Below are 12,707 nucleotides of genomic sequence, written 5' to 3'. Positions count from 1 at the left end.
GACACTTGGTTAAGGTCTGTTATACAATGTTCCCTTGACTAAGATTCGTTGCACTGGGATCTGAAATAAAACAGTGTTGGCAGTCACTTACTGCCAGGACCCCTGGTGCCATTAAGTTCATGCCAACAGGAAAAAGCTTTTTGCCAGCCTCATTTGTGCTTGGAAATTTTATCATTGCAGCATAAAGTATAATTCAGACACTTTGTTTGCTGTATTTAATGTGCTTAGGGTTTGGGGCCTGTCCTTAACCTGTTGGTTTCTATAATCGAAAATTAGATGAGGCCCTTAGAGACATGGTTTAGTGATAGATTTGACAGTCCTGGGACTTGATGATCTTAAAGGTCTTTTTCCAGAGTAGTTGGTTCTGTGGTTAGTACGCCTCTGCCTTCAAGGTAAGGAGCTCAGTTCATTGTCAAGCAGTTAAATACTTCTTTCATAGATGCCACCTTGTGGACTTGCTCTGGCTTCATTGCTACTCACTGCTGTGATATTCTGGCTGGTACCATTTAGGTGTTTAAAAAACAGTGAGAGAATTGTTGCCTTAGGATCCTAAAGTGCACAGAAGCAGAAGCTTTGTTTCATTTTTAAGACATGTGAGCCTTTGTAGCCCATCTTTGGGATGTTAAATGCTCTCTGCAGGCTCTTTGCAGGATGCTTAATAAGGTGGTGGTGAGGAAATCAGTTGTTCATGCTTTCTGCCAGGTGTTTGCACAGCATAATGCAGTGGAGTGTAGGCATGGATTAGATTGTAGCAAAGGTGCATCTCATCTAATATATTAGCAGACAATAATCAGTAGCAAATGCTTAGGGAATATCATAAGGGACAGAGTAAGCATACACTAATGTTTTCCCTGAATACTCTTCTAGCCTCTAGTAACTCAAGGCTTTTTTCTGCTCTAGAAGCATTCTCTCGTGGAGGTAGCTTTGAATGAGGAAGGCTGTGTCCTGGAAACAGCAGTTGGGTTAGCCAGCCCCCTTTGGAGAAGGGATAGTTCAACCTGAGGTGGTGCAAGGGTCTCTGTTACCTGATGATGGTTTCTGCTTTTGCTGTGGGAATGGCTCTAACGTGCACATGGAGTTTTGTGTTCTTCTCTAGCTTTCTGGCCCAAAATGTTGAGAAATTTGTACTTACTTAATGTAAGAAATCTGTGCTTGTTTAATGGGTGGTTCGCTAATTTTTTGGCATCTAACTGTCCTGGCAGTAGAGGTGAAACCTCCAAGAGAGGGTTGGATGGATGGCTGCGTTTGTGAACCATTAGAGCTGTGCCAAAAAGAGCTATTCATTCATGAATCAAGAGTCATGAGCTATGCTCATCTATCCTAGACAGCTTTGCAAATTTCTCTGTGAATTAGCTTGTAAACAGCATCATGCTGGCACAGCTCTATTATTTCTGTCATGTGAATTAGGTTGTAGAGAGTTAACTCTAGACAACCCTGTGGTATCTCAAGCAGTAGTAGCTGTTGTTCTTACCTGTAGTGGTTCAAATCTGCCTACCTCAGAATTTCGCTTTCAAGGTTTGGGTTGGTTTTTTTTTAATTTCCATTCTTCTGGAGCTGTTGTCTCTTTTCTGCTGCAGTCAAGGACAAAAGAGAAACAGTGTTAGCTGTGAAGATGAAAAAGTCAGTGTAAAATTCCATGGGGTGTTTGGGGGTAGGCTTCTTTCATTGTATCTATTGCTGCACTTGCAATAGGTCAGAGATGGAGACAGCCGAGTTAGTTACCAGAGGTTTGCTTTCCCGTCTGAAATACCTAACTAGTGCATGAGTTCATGCTGACTATACTAGGCCCCTCTTCCTCAGCATATATTGCTTTAGAAATCACCAGCAAATTGTAACTGAGATTTGTAATTCTAATTCCTCTTTTTCTTGCCTTTTAAGTAGTCTCCTTTTCAGTAATAGGCAACTTTCCTTTGGCATATCTTACCCATTATAACTGCTGTTCCCATCTGACAAACTGAAGCTGCAGAGATCATTTCATCCTGAGATAAAAGGATAAAATTTCAGATAAGAGAAATTGAAAAGAGCTGTGCATATTATTCATATCAAACAAATTTGAGTTCTATGGGTCTAAATCGATTTAGATTAAAAGATGGATGTTGCATATATTTGTGGACTAAGAAGGAAGAAAGGAATAATGAGCAGCATAGATTATTTCTTATTTGCTTCTGCTGCTGAGGTAGTTTCTTCTGGTGAAGATGGTCTCTTTGAAATGCATGGTTTTTAGGAGACAAAAAAAGAGCTGCTTGCTGTCTCATCTGAACAGCAACTGCCGTCACTTTACTGTGCAGCAGGAATACAAGTAAGGGACATGTGGTTAACAGTTTAAGCAGTACTGTGCTTTTCTGTAAGGCTGATCCTCAAGTTGAGGATATCTAACATACCCCTTCACCAGCACAAAGCCTGCAAGGTGCTAGCATCTCTTCATCTGAGAGGTGCACATTTATCAAAACCTGTAGGTCTCTGGTTTAGATCATTTATTTATTTGGGAGGCTGTCGTGTGGGACATCTCAAAATATTTCAGTGTGACTGCCTTAGGTAAATGTAGCAAACTGAGGAGTAAACCAAAGAGGGGAGAAAGAATGCTGGGGAAACAGGTGCCCTTGATATTGAGAGTTTCTCTGAAGGAGGGAAGACACTGAAATTCGCATAAATAAATAAAAGCATTCAGTTTATTCTTACTTAGGTGACAAGAGAAATGGTGGATGAGAGTGTTTGCATGAAAACATTCACCACGGTTTATATTTAAATTACAATCTCATTTCTTCTATATGATGACTAAGTCTCCTCAGGGTTTTTAGGATGACTCAAAGTCAGGAGATGAACTGGAAAATTGCAATTGTACTAACTACACTGAAATAAGCAGATAGAAGTGTTCTCTGGAAGAAAGCATTCTCTTAAGTATGGAAGTTATATCCGTAAAACACAGGTTATGTGTGCTTTGCTCCTTGCACATCACATGTGAATGGTATAGGATGTATTTGCTATGCAGTATGCAGACTCTATGCAAGCGTTTCAGTAAGTAAATAGCGATATTGTACAGGAACTCTTATGTACTCCAGGGGAATGCCGGTGAGGGGGAGTGCTACTATGCCAGGATGTGATAAATCAAGAGGTGTTGGGATTGGTGTGTTGTACTGAAGAGATTCTAGTAGGTGCAGCTAGCATGGGGGAGTCGCCTTTCTGATGCACTGGAGCAGAGACTGCAAGGCACAGCACTATCAGAGTGTTTGTGCTTTTGCTTTTGCTTTGAAAAATTGCATTTTCCTGCCTCTTGATGATGTGCCTTTGAAATGCTTGAAACAATATAGGTTTAAAGTGTTGCTAAATTTCACATTGAAGATTTTTTGTCTTTTTTTTTTGGTAGGTTTATAAGATTTCCCCCAAATTTGCTTTCCTGGTGACATCAGGTCCTTTTGTTTACACGGCAGTAGCTGTCATAAATGTGCTTATGAACAGCAGTCTTCTTCGTGGTGAGGCCCCCATGATCCTCTCATTGCATCCTTCTTTCACTGTGCCAGATAACAGATTCCAGGTTCAGACAGGTGAGTTCTTATCAACATGAAGAGGAGGAGAAGTAGTTTTGTATTGATTCACTCCTGATCACCTGTTACTAAGTATGCAAGGTTGAGTCAAAGCCTGTGTTCTGCTGTGAATCTTAACTACTTTAGAATGCTTGAGTCAAGTTTCAAACTATGTTTATATTAAATGCTACAATAGGTATTTTGTCACTAATATATTTCAGTAATCTAATTACTGCTGCAATAGATATTAATGAGTAGAGAATTTACTGCACCAACGCAAAATGTTCCTAGTGTGGTTTTACCCAATGTCTTACTGGTGCTGAATTCCATGAAAAAGTCATAGCCCTTTGGATTCTCTTGCTCATTTTGTTCTCCCTCATGGAAGTACTTGTCTATTGGAATAATGTGTACCCTTTGCCTTCAGTGCTTCAGTTTGTGCCTCGGAATGTGGATGTTGGGTTCTGCAATTTTAGCCGGCGCATTGAGAAAGGGCTGAAGATGGCATTCATGGAGGTGAGCAAGCACCAGGAGTTCTACAACTTAACTGTGCAGGTAAGATTAGCACGTTTTGTGTCTGTCCCTTCTTTCTTGTCACCTTTGGTTGTCTTGTGTTTCATCCAGCCAGTAAAATGACTTAGGTGTTCATTGGTTACCAGTTGCCATCTAGATGATGGAGAACTATGAGGCTTTGTCATCAAGTCAGGTTTTTTTTCCCCCCTACAAAATCATATGGCACATATTCCTTTGGTTTCAAGCTTTTTGAAAAACATATAAATCATCATCTTGCATATCCAAAAGCATTATTGAATATAATAGGGTTTATAGTTTTTCATATAAAGGCTGCTTCAACTGTTATCAAAGTAATTTCTATCCTGTTTTACTGTTACAGAGTTAGGGTGTGGTTAGAATGTTTTTGTTGGAAGATAACTTTCAGATCTCATTGCTGCTCAGGGAATTGTATTAGGGAACGTAGGAGTTACATGCACTCTGCTATTATGTGAGCAAACACGCTAGTTGCTTCTGAGGTCTAGAAATGCAGCAGTATATGTCTGTGGCAGCTGCTACTGGAACTACATATATGAAAATATACAGTTTATGTGCTAGGCACTGAATCACATAGCAGAACTCAAAACTCCCTGGAAAACTGGTAATTCAGCTTAATGACACCAGCTCTCTCTTCTGTCTGAATTCTTAAATTTAATCTAGATTTGTTGTAATACCTAAATTAGTAAAGATTTTATTGTGTTATTTAACTGGCACCATAAATGCCCATCTGTGGTGCCCTAAAATAAAATAGTGGAAGGAAAAATAGCATGAACTTTACATGAAGTAAATAGCATGAAGTACTAACTATATAGTAGCTATAGTAAAATCCTCAGAAGTGAGCAACTTAATGACACAGCGTGACTGGGTAGACTGAAGGCAGAGAATGAAAAACAATTTATTGGACTATCCACTTAGGAAACTTTTATTTTAAACACTGCTTCACTGTCTGGAAAAAGTTTGTCTAGAAAAAGTTTAGTTTTTGGTTTTGGTGCCAAAATCAGGCTTCTGACCAGAGTTAGGGTCTAAGTGTGCACAGTGAAGGAGGTTTTGACCAAGAAAATATCCATTTCAGAATGCTGCTTTACCATGGTCTTTCCCTGTCTGTTCCATGCAGTTTGGTATTTCTTTATTGGTAGACTTTTTTTTCTGACTGTTTCTCTAGGTGGGGCTTTTTTTTCCTCATTTTCTGGACTGTATCTTTCAGATCATTCTGGATTATAACTGACCTTAAAGAATAACACTTAGAAGAAGATTTCACATTGTCATGACACTTAGAAGAAGATTTCACATTGTCATGGTTTAAAACCAGCCATGCAGCTCGTTCACTCACTCCCCCCCTTCTTGCCCTCCCCCTACTCCCGGAGGGACGGAGAGGAGAATCGAAAAGAATGCAACTCCCACGGGTTGAGATAAGAACAGTTTAGTAACTAAGGTATAACACAAATCACTACTGCTACCACCAATAATAACAATGATAATGGAAATAACAAGGGAAGAGAATACAACACCTCACCACCAGCCAACCGATAACTCCCCCCCCCCCCCAGCCCAACCAAGCCCCGACTGATACCTCCTCCAACCCTGCAGTCCCAGCCCTTCCGGGTAACTCTCCAGCTACGTCCTGGGCATGACGTGCTGTGGTATGGAATACCTTTTTGGTCAGTTTGGGTCAGGTGTCCTGTCTCTGCTTCCTCCTGACTTCCCCTCCTCCCTGGCAGAACATGAGGCTCACAAAGTCCTTGGCCAAACCAAAACATCATTGTTATCAGCTCTGTTCCCAAGCCGAAAGTCAAAACACTGCACTGCACCAGCTACCAAGAAGGAGAAAAGATGACTGCTACTGCTGAACCCAAGACACACATGTAACTTTGCCTCATCTGAGACTCAGCAAGCTGAATAAATCTGGAACAGATGTTCCTCTGTTTTGATGTGAATTGTCCTCCTTTTCTATTAGGGAAGAAAAAGTGGAATTCAAATGCCAGTGATTTGATTTTGCTGACCCTGCTTCAATCTTGTCTTTTCAGATATTGAATATAACTCTGAGCAGGCCTGGGGTAGCATTTCGGCAAGGCCCTGTGAGCATTGTTTTTGCCATCCAAGATAGGTATGGTTTTCTAAACGGGTCTGAAGTCAGTGAGCAGCTAAGAAACTTATCCGTGGTGGAATTCAGCTTCTATCTGGGCTTTCCTGTGCAGCAAATCGCTGAACGTGAGTACTTGCTGTTTGCCAAGACTGCAAAAATACAACTTTTTAGCATTTTTTCCTCTCTACAGTTTTGAACTGATTTTGTGCATAAGTGATAATGCTGCCTCAAATACCTGACTCTTATCATGAATTCTGCAGAGTAAATCCGTGCCCCTCTCTGCTCACGTACTGCATATCAGTGTCAGCAGCTTGTTGGTTTTGTCATCATCCTTTCCTGTTGCTCTGGGTCAGGTGTACTTAACCTGGCTTTGTTAGTCCATTGGGTTTAGTCCAGATTAAAAAGAAGAAAAAGAAGTCACTTCAGTAAGTATTGCTATGAAGTGCAATACAAGGGGTGTCTCTGTGTTTATGTCTACAGGGGCCTTTGCTGCTTCTCAGCAGAATTTACTATCTTTGGCTTTGCGTTGCACTTAACTGTGGCTCTGACTTCTAGGAAACTTGGGACACTGGCAACATAGGTTTATATTTGCCCTTATAGTTCAAGTGATTTATCTGTTAGTCAGCAGCAGTGCTTTTTCAGGTAGTCTCTTATCTTTCAAGGTATTACCTTTTAAATGTACCTCTCACTTCTTATGTACAATTTGAGTTGCAAATATTTTTTTCAAGTCTGTGGCTATCCTAAACTTGGATTAAAGGGAACTGCCTGCACAGCAGAATTTGTGTGACAGCTTAGGTCTGGTTACGGTTTTCGGAGACCTCAGTCTCACAGAATCATAGAATAGTTAGGGTTGGAATGGACCTTAACTAGATCATTTAGTTCCAACTCCTCTCATTAGTAAGTCAAGTTCCTAAACTCAACACTTATCCTTGTACACTAATGAATTGTTCATGACAGAAATAACTCATGAACATAAGCGAGATCATGAGAAAGCAGTGCTGGCCTTTCCCCTCGGTGGGTGTTACTGTTAACTCAGTCCATTAATTCCCTATTTCTGCTGTGTCACTGTGCTTCCCAAAGCAATTTTTAATTTTCAGAGTTATTTTTGTGAGCTATATAGGTGCATAGCATCTGACGCAGTGTTCTTTGCTACACAGTCAAGCATCCAGTGGAAAATAGGGCCTAATGGTACCTGCTTGTTCATTATACAGCTGTTTAGTAATATGTCAGTGTGGATGCCTAAAGAGTGGTTATCAGCAGAAATTGTTCTCCAGAGTGTACAGCCACATCTTTAACTCTATGTAAAATGATTGCGCAGGATACTTTCCAATAACTACAAGTAGCTAATTTTTAGAATCTTTTTATCTTTCATCATTTCTGAACCCTCTGCTCTGTAATCAATTAAAAATTATTTCTACTCTCATTTGGTCTCACATAAACTGTACCTATGCAGTGGTAGCTGTACTAATTTAATTGAGCCAAGACCAAAAGCCTTGAGAATCCCTGTCCATAGATGACTAGCATTTCTTTTTTCCCTTTGTGAAGCCGCAGAACTTCTCAGGTTGCAGGCTGTGGTCTTTGTCTCTCACTGAATTCAAATTAACTGTTGCTCTTGCACTGATTGCTTGAAAGCTATTTCTCTTTACTTTGTCATCTCTTTTGTACCTTTGCCCTAGTTTAACTTTTAGACTCTTGGGTAATATTTTTAGTGTTGTAGAGCCTTTTTTTTTTTTTTTTTCTGTGATGTGCACACATCTGGTCCTATAGGGTTTTTTGTGCACATATTCTGGAGTGATCTTTGTAGTGAATTTTAAGGTTGCCCTTTGCTGAGAGTCCATCTTCTGGATTGTGCAGTGGAGCTACCATGCAATTAAATGATAACAGAATTGCTACTAAGGCTGGTGTATTCTGAAAGACAGGCTGGTCATAGGGGAAAAACATTCCTATTAAACATGCATGTACCCTGTTCTCCTTATTTTCCTTTCCTGATAGTACTTAGGAAATTTGAAGGTAATTTCTTCAGTGCTCACAGCCAGAGTTCTCCCTGTGTTATCTGCATGCTCATAGTGCCTGGCCAGTGGGGCTGATTTCAGGCCGGTGTCGGTGGAGCTCTCTGGTCGCTCACGTGTTAATGAGAAGGCTGTGCAAAGTAGAATGAGTGAAAAGGTCAGGCAGTGCCTTTGGAAAAAAAAAAAAAGAAAAAAAGCCCCATTGGGATTTCTTCTCCTTTCCTGACTCCTCTGAGGATTTGCAGCAAGGTAGGGTAGATTTTGGCTCTTATAGCCTGGCACATTTATCTTCTATTAGCACACTGGCATGTCTAAGCCTGTAGGTAAGTTATTCTATAACTTTGTTTCTGAAGCTTCAGGAGTTGTTTCTTTATTCCTGCTAGCAATTTTCAACAAGTACACCAGCAGTGTGGTAATTTCATCCCTGCAGATTCCAGCACAAGCATCCAGGCTTCAAATGCAGAATTATTTTTCCTCTCCTCAAATCCACCCAATCTCCCAAACAATACCAAACCTCAAATCCTCAAGCAGACCTTTGGTGTAGGAAGGAAGAGTTACTCAGCAGTGGTGACTAAATCCATCATGGTACGCAGTTCATTCTATGAGGGCGGTGAGAGCTTGGCACAGGTTGCCCAGGGAAGTTGTGTCTGCCCCATCCCTGGCAGTGTTCAAGACCAGGTTGGACAAGGCTTTGAGCAACAATTTCAAAATATTTAATGTCATGTTAAATTAAAGTGATAAATTGGAATAAATGCATTAAATTTCAATTTAGTAATTGAGAATTTTTAGAAATTATGAGATCTTCCCTGAGTTTGCAGTGTAGTAAGCATGAGGCTTTGGTGCTCAGGGGACACCTTGTCAGCATTTGGCTTGCTTGTTGCTAGAGGAACTCAAGTTTAAAGTAGATTGTGCCCACTGCAGGACACCTCATTTTGGTTTTTACTTGTCTAGTTTGGTCTCAATAATGCTTCAGGGTGTTTGTAGTCACTGTTTTGGAATACTAGACACGGTGCCATTTGGCAAGTGAGCAAAGTGGGAATGCAGTGTCTCTGCTTGTTAGAGCTATGGGTCTGTCTGTGAGCAGCACAATAATGAATGTAGTTCATAGGCTTTTATAACTGAGGCAACCACACTTAGTTATTTATAACTGTTTCTACATTGGTTTTTTCACTGTTGATGTGACTATTTTGAGCCTAAGGATTTTAGATCTTCAGTATTCAGAGCCAGAAATCACATCCAAAGGCTCAGCAGCATTGGATAGATCCTTCTTGAGACATTATTCAGCCGTCTGTTGAGGATGACCAACAGCCAGATCCACTTTGGCAGGAAGTTGCCATAATGATATTGTTTTCTAAACCCTGAACTCTGCATTCATGCTCTCCCTTTGTCTACAGAGCAGTTGTAGCAGGAAAGGTGTTGTGAAGATCTTCCTTAGATAGGTAGCCTCTTTGCTCTGTGCAAATTAATATGCAGCCCTCTGCTTTTCAGTGTGAATTTTTTGGGGGAATTTTGGATATTTGCATACTTACATGTAAACAATTCATGTATGTTACTGTTTATATGTAAATATGTAATGTTCCATGCTGTACTCTTCTATGCCATCTGTGCCTTAGTTACCAGGCATGGTAACAGTTAATACTTCTGGTGGTGAATTTTTTCCCCCTTGAGGGCTCTGTATATAATTTTCTAAATTTTCTAGTCTGCAGCTGAAGAAAAAGAAATTATATGTAGATGAGCTGAGCTGTCGGGGGGTTGAAGTTGACTCGTACTAAGGAAAAGATACTTGTGTAATATCACTGTATCTCAACACTGTTAAGCAAAGTGAGACGTTGCCATCAGTATCCCAAATATAAGCCTTGTTTGAAGGAATGTATTTGCTCCCTGCTTCTTGTTCACCTCACATTTCTTTCTTCACAGAGTCCTTACATAGTTTTTTTCTTTTTGCACATAGCTGGTATGTAGCGCTTATACTTTTAACAGTGTGGGTTCCCTGTGCAGTAAGCACATCATAGAATCATAGAATAGTTAGGGTTGGAAAGGACCTTAAGATCATCTAGTTCCAGCCCCCCTGCCATGGGCAGGGACACCTCACACTAAACCATGGCACCCAAGGCTCTGTCCAACCTGTCCTTGAACACCACCAGGGATGGAGCAGTCACAGCTTCCGTGGGCAACCCATTCCAGTGCCTCACCACCCTCACAGGAAAGAATTTCCTCCTTATATCCAATCTAAACTTCCCCTGTTTAAGTTTTAACCCGTTACCCCTTGTCCTATCACTGCAGTCCCTAATGAAGAGTCCCTCTCCAGCATCCCTATAGGCCCCCTTCAGATACTGGATGGCTGCTATGAGGTCTCCACGCAGCCTTCTCTTCTCCAGGCTGAACAGCCCCAACTTCCTCAGACTGTCTTCATACGGGAGGTTCTCCAGCCCCCTGATCATCCTCGTGGCCCTCCTCTGGACTTGTTCCAACAATTCCATGTCCTTTGGGGACCAGAACTGCACACAATACTCCAGGTGAGGTCTCACGAGAGCAGAGTAGAGGGGCAGGATCACCTCCTTCGACCTGCTGGTCACGCTCCTTCTGATGCAGCCCAGGATAGGGTTGGCTTTCTGGGCTGCGAGCACACACTGAAGCTGGCTCATGTTCATTTTCTCATCAACCAACACCCCCAAGTCCTTCTCCACAGGGCTGCTCTGAATCTCTTCTCTGCCCAACCTGTAACTGAGCCTGGGATTGCTCTAACTCAGGTGTAGAACCTTGCACTTGTGCATCATTAACAACGGGATTTTTTTTTCTCAGCTTTTTCTACTCATTTACAGTCCGGGTCAGTAGTGAAAGTTGTTAGTTTGACAGAATGGGCTGTTCTGTGCAGGAATAGGACTGTTGGAGTGGCCAAGCCTGGAAACTTCCAGACTTTTTTTTTTCCTCCACAGAATTCCAGGTAGCTTGAGCACCATGCTTACTTTCAGATGACTGGTTTACACATTCCTGCATGCTTATTTTGTGTTGTCCACCTTACATCTGACCATTTAGATTTAGATAAACTGGTTAGATGGTCATGAACTATGTATCAGCAGAAATAAAACCAAGTCTAATCACAGGTTTTGAGTCCTAGTCCATTGAAAACAATAGGAAAGAATGTATTTGGTATTTCTTGTCTGGAAGATTTCTTTGAGGACAGGCAAAGACTAAACAAGGAATATTGACCTTCATGAACTTACCCTGAATAAATCTCTTGGGTTTTATTATGACTTGTAAATGAGAGCGAGTTGCTTTGGGTCTTGCTATTTTTTTCAGTGTCATAAGTAGCACTTTGATGGGTGGCATCAATTTTAGATATCTTAGAGATGTTGCAAGGCCAATAGGATAATATAAAATCATATGATACAGTCCAATATTAAGCAGAAATATTTGGCAATTTTTTTCTGAGTGGATTTTGGATCAGACTTTCAACAGATACAGTGTATTACTACTGCCCATACCCCGATATTTTAGTGGAATCTTATTTTTCAGTTGATGAATGGTCAATGTTGTACCAGTTCTGTCCTGCATGGTCCCACACATCTCTGTATGAGAGGGTCAGAGAGATCCATGTTGCCCCTGTCAGACTTCTGTCAAGAGGTTTCTGGGTGACTAAGTGGCCCTGTGCCTTTTCAGTCAGCATTGAATCAATGCTGTTACACGGTATGGTGCTTTAGGGCTGCATGTTAGCACCTTCTAATGATGCTAGCGTCTACTTCATTAATGCATCTATAGTCATTAGCAGACCAGCTGCAATCTAACTAATAATTGCATTTTGTCTATCCAGCATCCCTCTCAGAATAACAATCAGTATGCACTCATTTTAATCGTTATTTCCGGGTACATTAGGAACCTTGCAAATATGACCTTGCTGCAGTGCTAAGACTCCAGCTGAGCTCAGGATCTGGCCACATGCGAGTCGGTGAGACACTGGAATGACCTACAAAGTGAGAGTTGAAGCTTGGATTTTCTGACTCCTGAGCGTGGTCTCAGCTGCAGAATTGTCCATCATTTCATGCATTTCTCCTCGAGTTTTAAGCCCCAGCCTTAGTTGCCAGTGAACACAGCACAACTTCCTTTTCAGTTTCGAGATTTTCTGCTCAAGTTGTTTTATTTTTAAATTTCATTAATTCTGTGAAAAGTTTAAGTGAATAGTCATCCAGCAATTTGCATGAATTAAATCATTTTCAAGTACTAATTAGCAAAAGTGTGAAGAGCGCATTAAGTATTGAGGCAAAACATGATTTTGGTTTACAAGAAGAAAAAACAACTGCTAGCAGTTCAAAGCTTTATGGCCATTGGAAGGTTTTTGATTTTCTTATCTTGCTCTTCCATGCTTTGGAAAAACAACAGACGCAGTTTAGATTATGCTTTTTTGTTCAGGTTATATTTCTAAATTGAAGAAAACAATTGCATGAACAGATTAAATAGAACTCCAATCTAAAAGCTACAATCAGATGAATCGTGTAGCAGGGTACCAGAAATAGATGTGTTTGCTTCAGTGGTCTGTGAGGTGGTCTGTGT

At 40.9% G+C, this 12,707-nt stretch overlaps 1 protein-coding gene across 6 annotated transcripts in view; it reads left to right on the top strand.

Moving 5' to 3' along the window:
• Positions 1-12,707, top strand: part of KIAA1549 (KIAA1549 ortholog) — a 147,424-nt gene that overhangs the window by 77,160 nt on the left and 57,557 nt on the right. For all 6 annotated transcript variants that reach the window (XR_009741793.1, XM_061444954.1, XM_061444952.1 and 3 more), the window contains exons 4-6: positions 3,365-3,542; positions 3,946-4,073; positions 6,092-6,275. Coding sequence is in view for 5 of the 6 variants with exons in the window: in XM_061444954.1 (XP_061300938.1) it covers positions 3,365-3,542; positions 3,946-4,073; positions 6,092-6,275 (490 nt within the window). In the remaining variant the exon portion in view is untranslated. The remainder of the gene's footprint in view (positions 1-3,364; positions 3,543-3,945; positions 4,074-6,091; positions 6,276-12,707) is intronic.

Source organism: Pezoporus flaviventris, unplaced genomic scaffold, assembly GCF_033815535.1.
Source record: "Pezoporus flaviventris isolate CSIRO_AGI_PZ_B2104156 unplaced genomic scaffold, CSIRO_AGI_Pfla_v1 ptg000002l, whole genome shotgun sequence".
In the NCBI taxonomy this organism is placed as follows: domain Eukaryota; kingdom Metazoa; phylum Chordata; class Aves; order Psittaciformes; family Psittacidae; genus Pezoporus; species Pezoporus flaviventris.
Note: the sequence above shows the minus strand (reverse complement) of the source record. Positions and strands in the feature narration are given on the sequence as shown.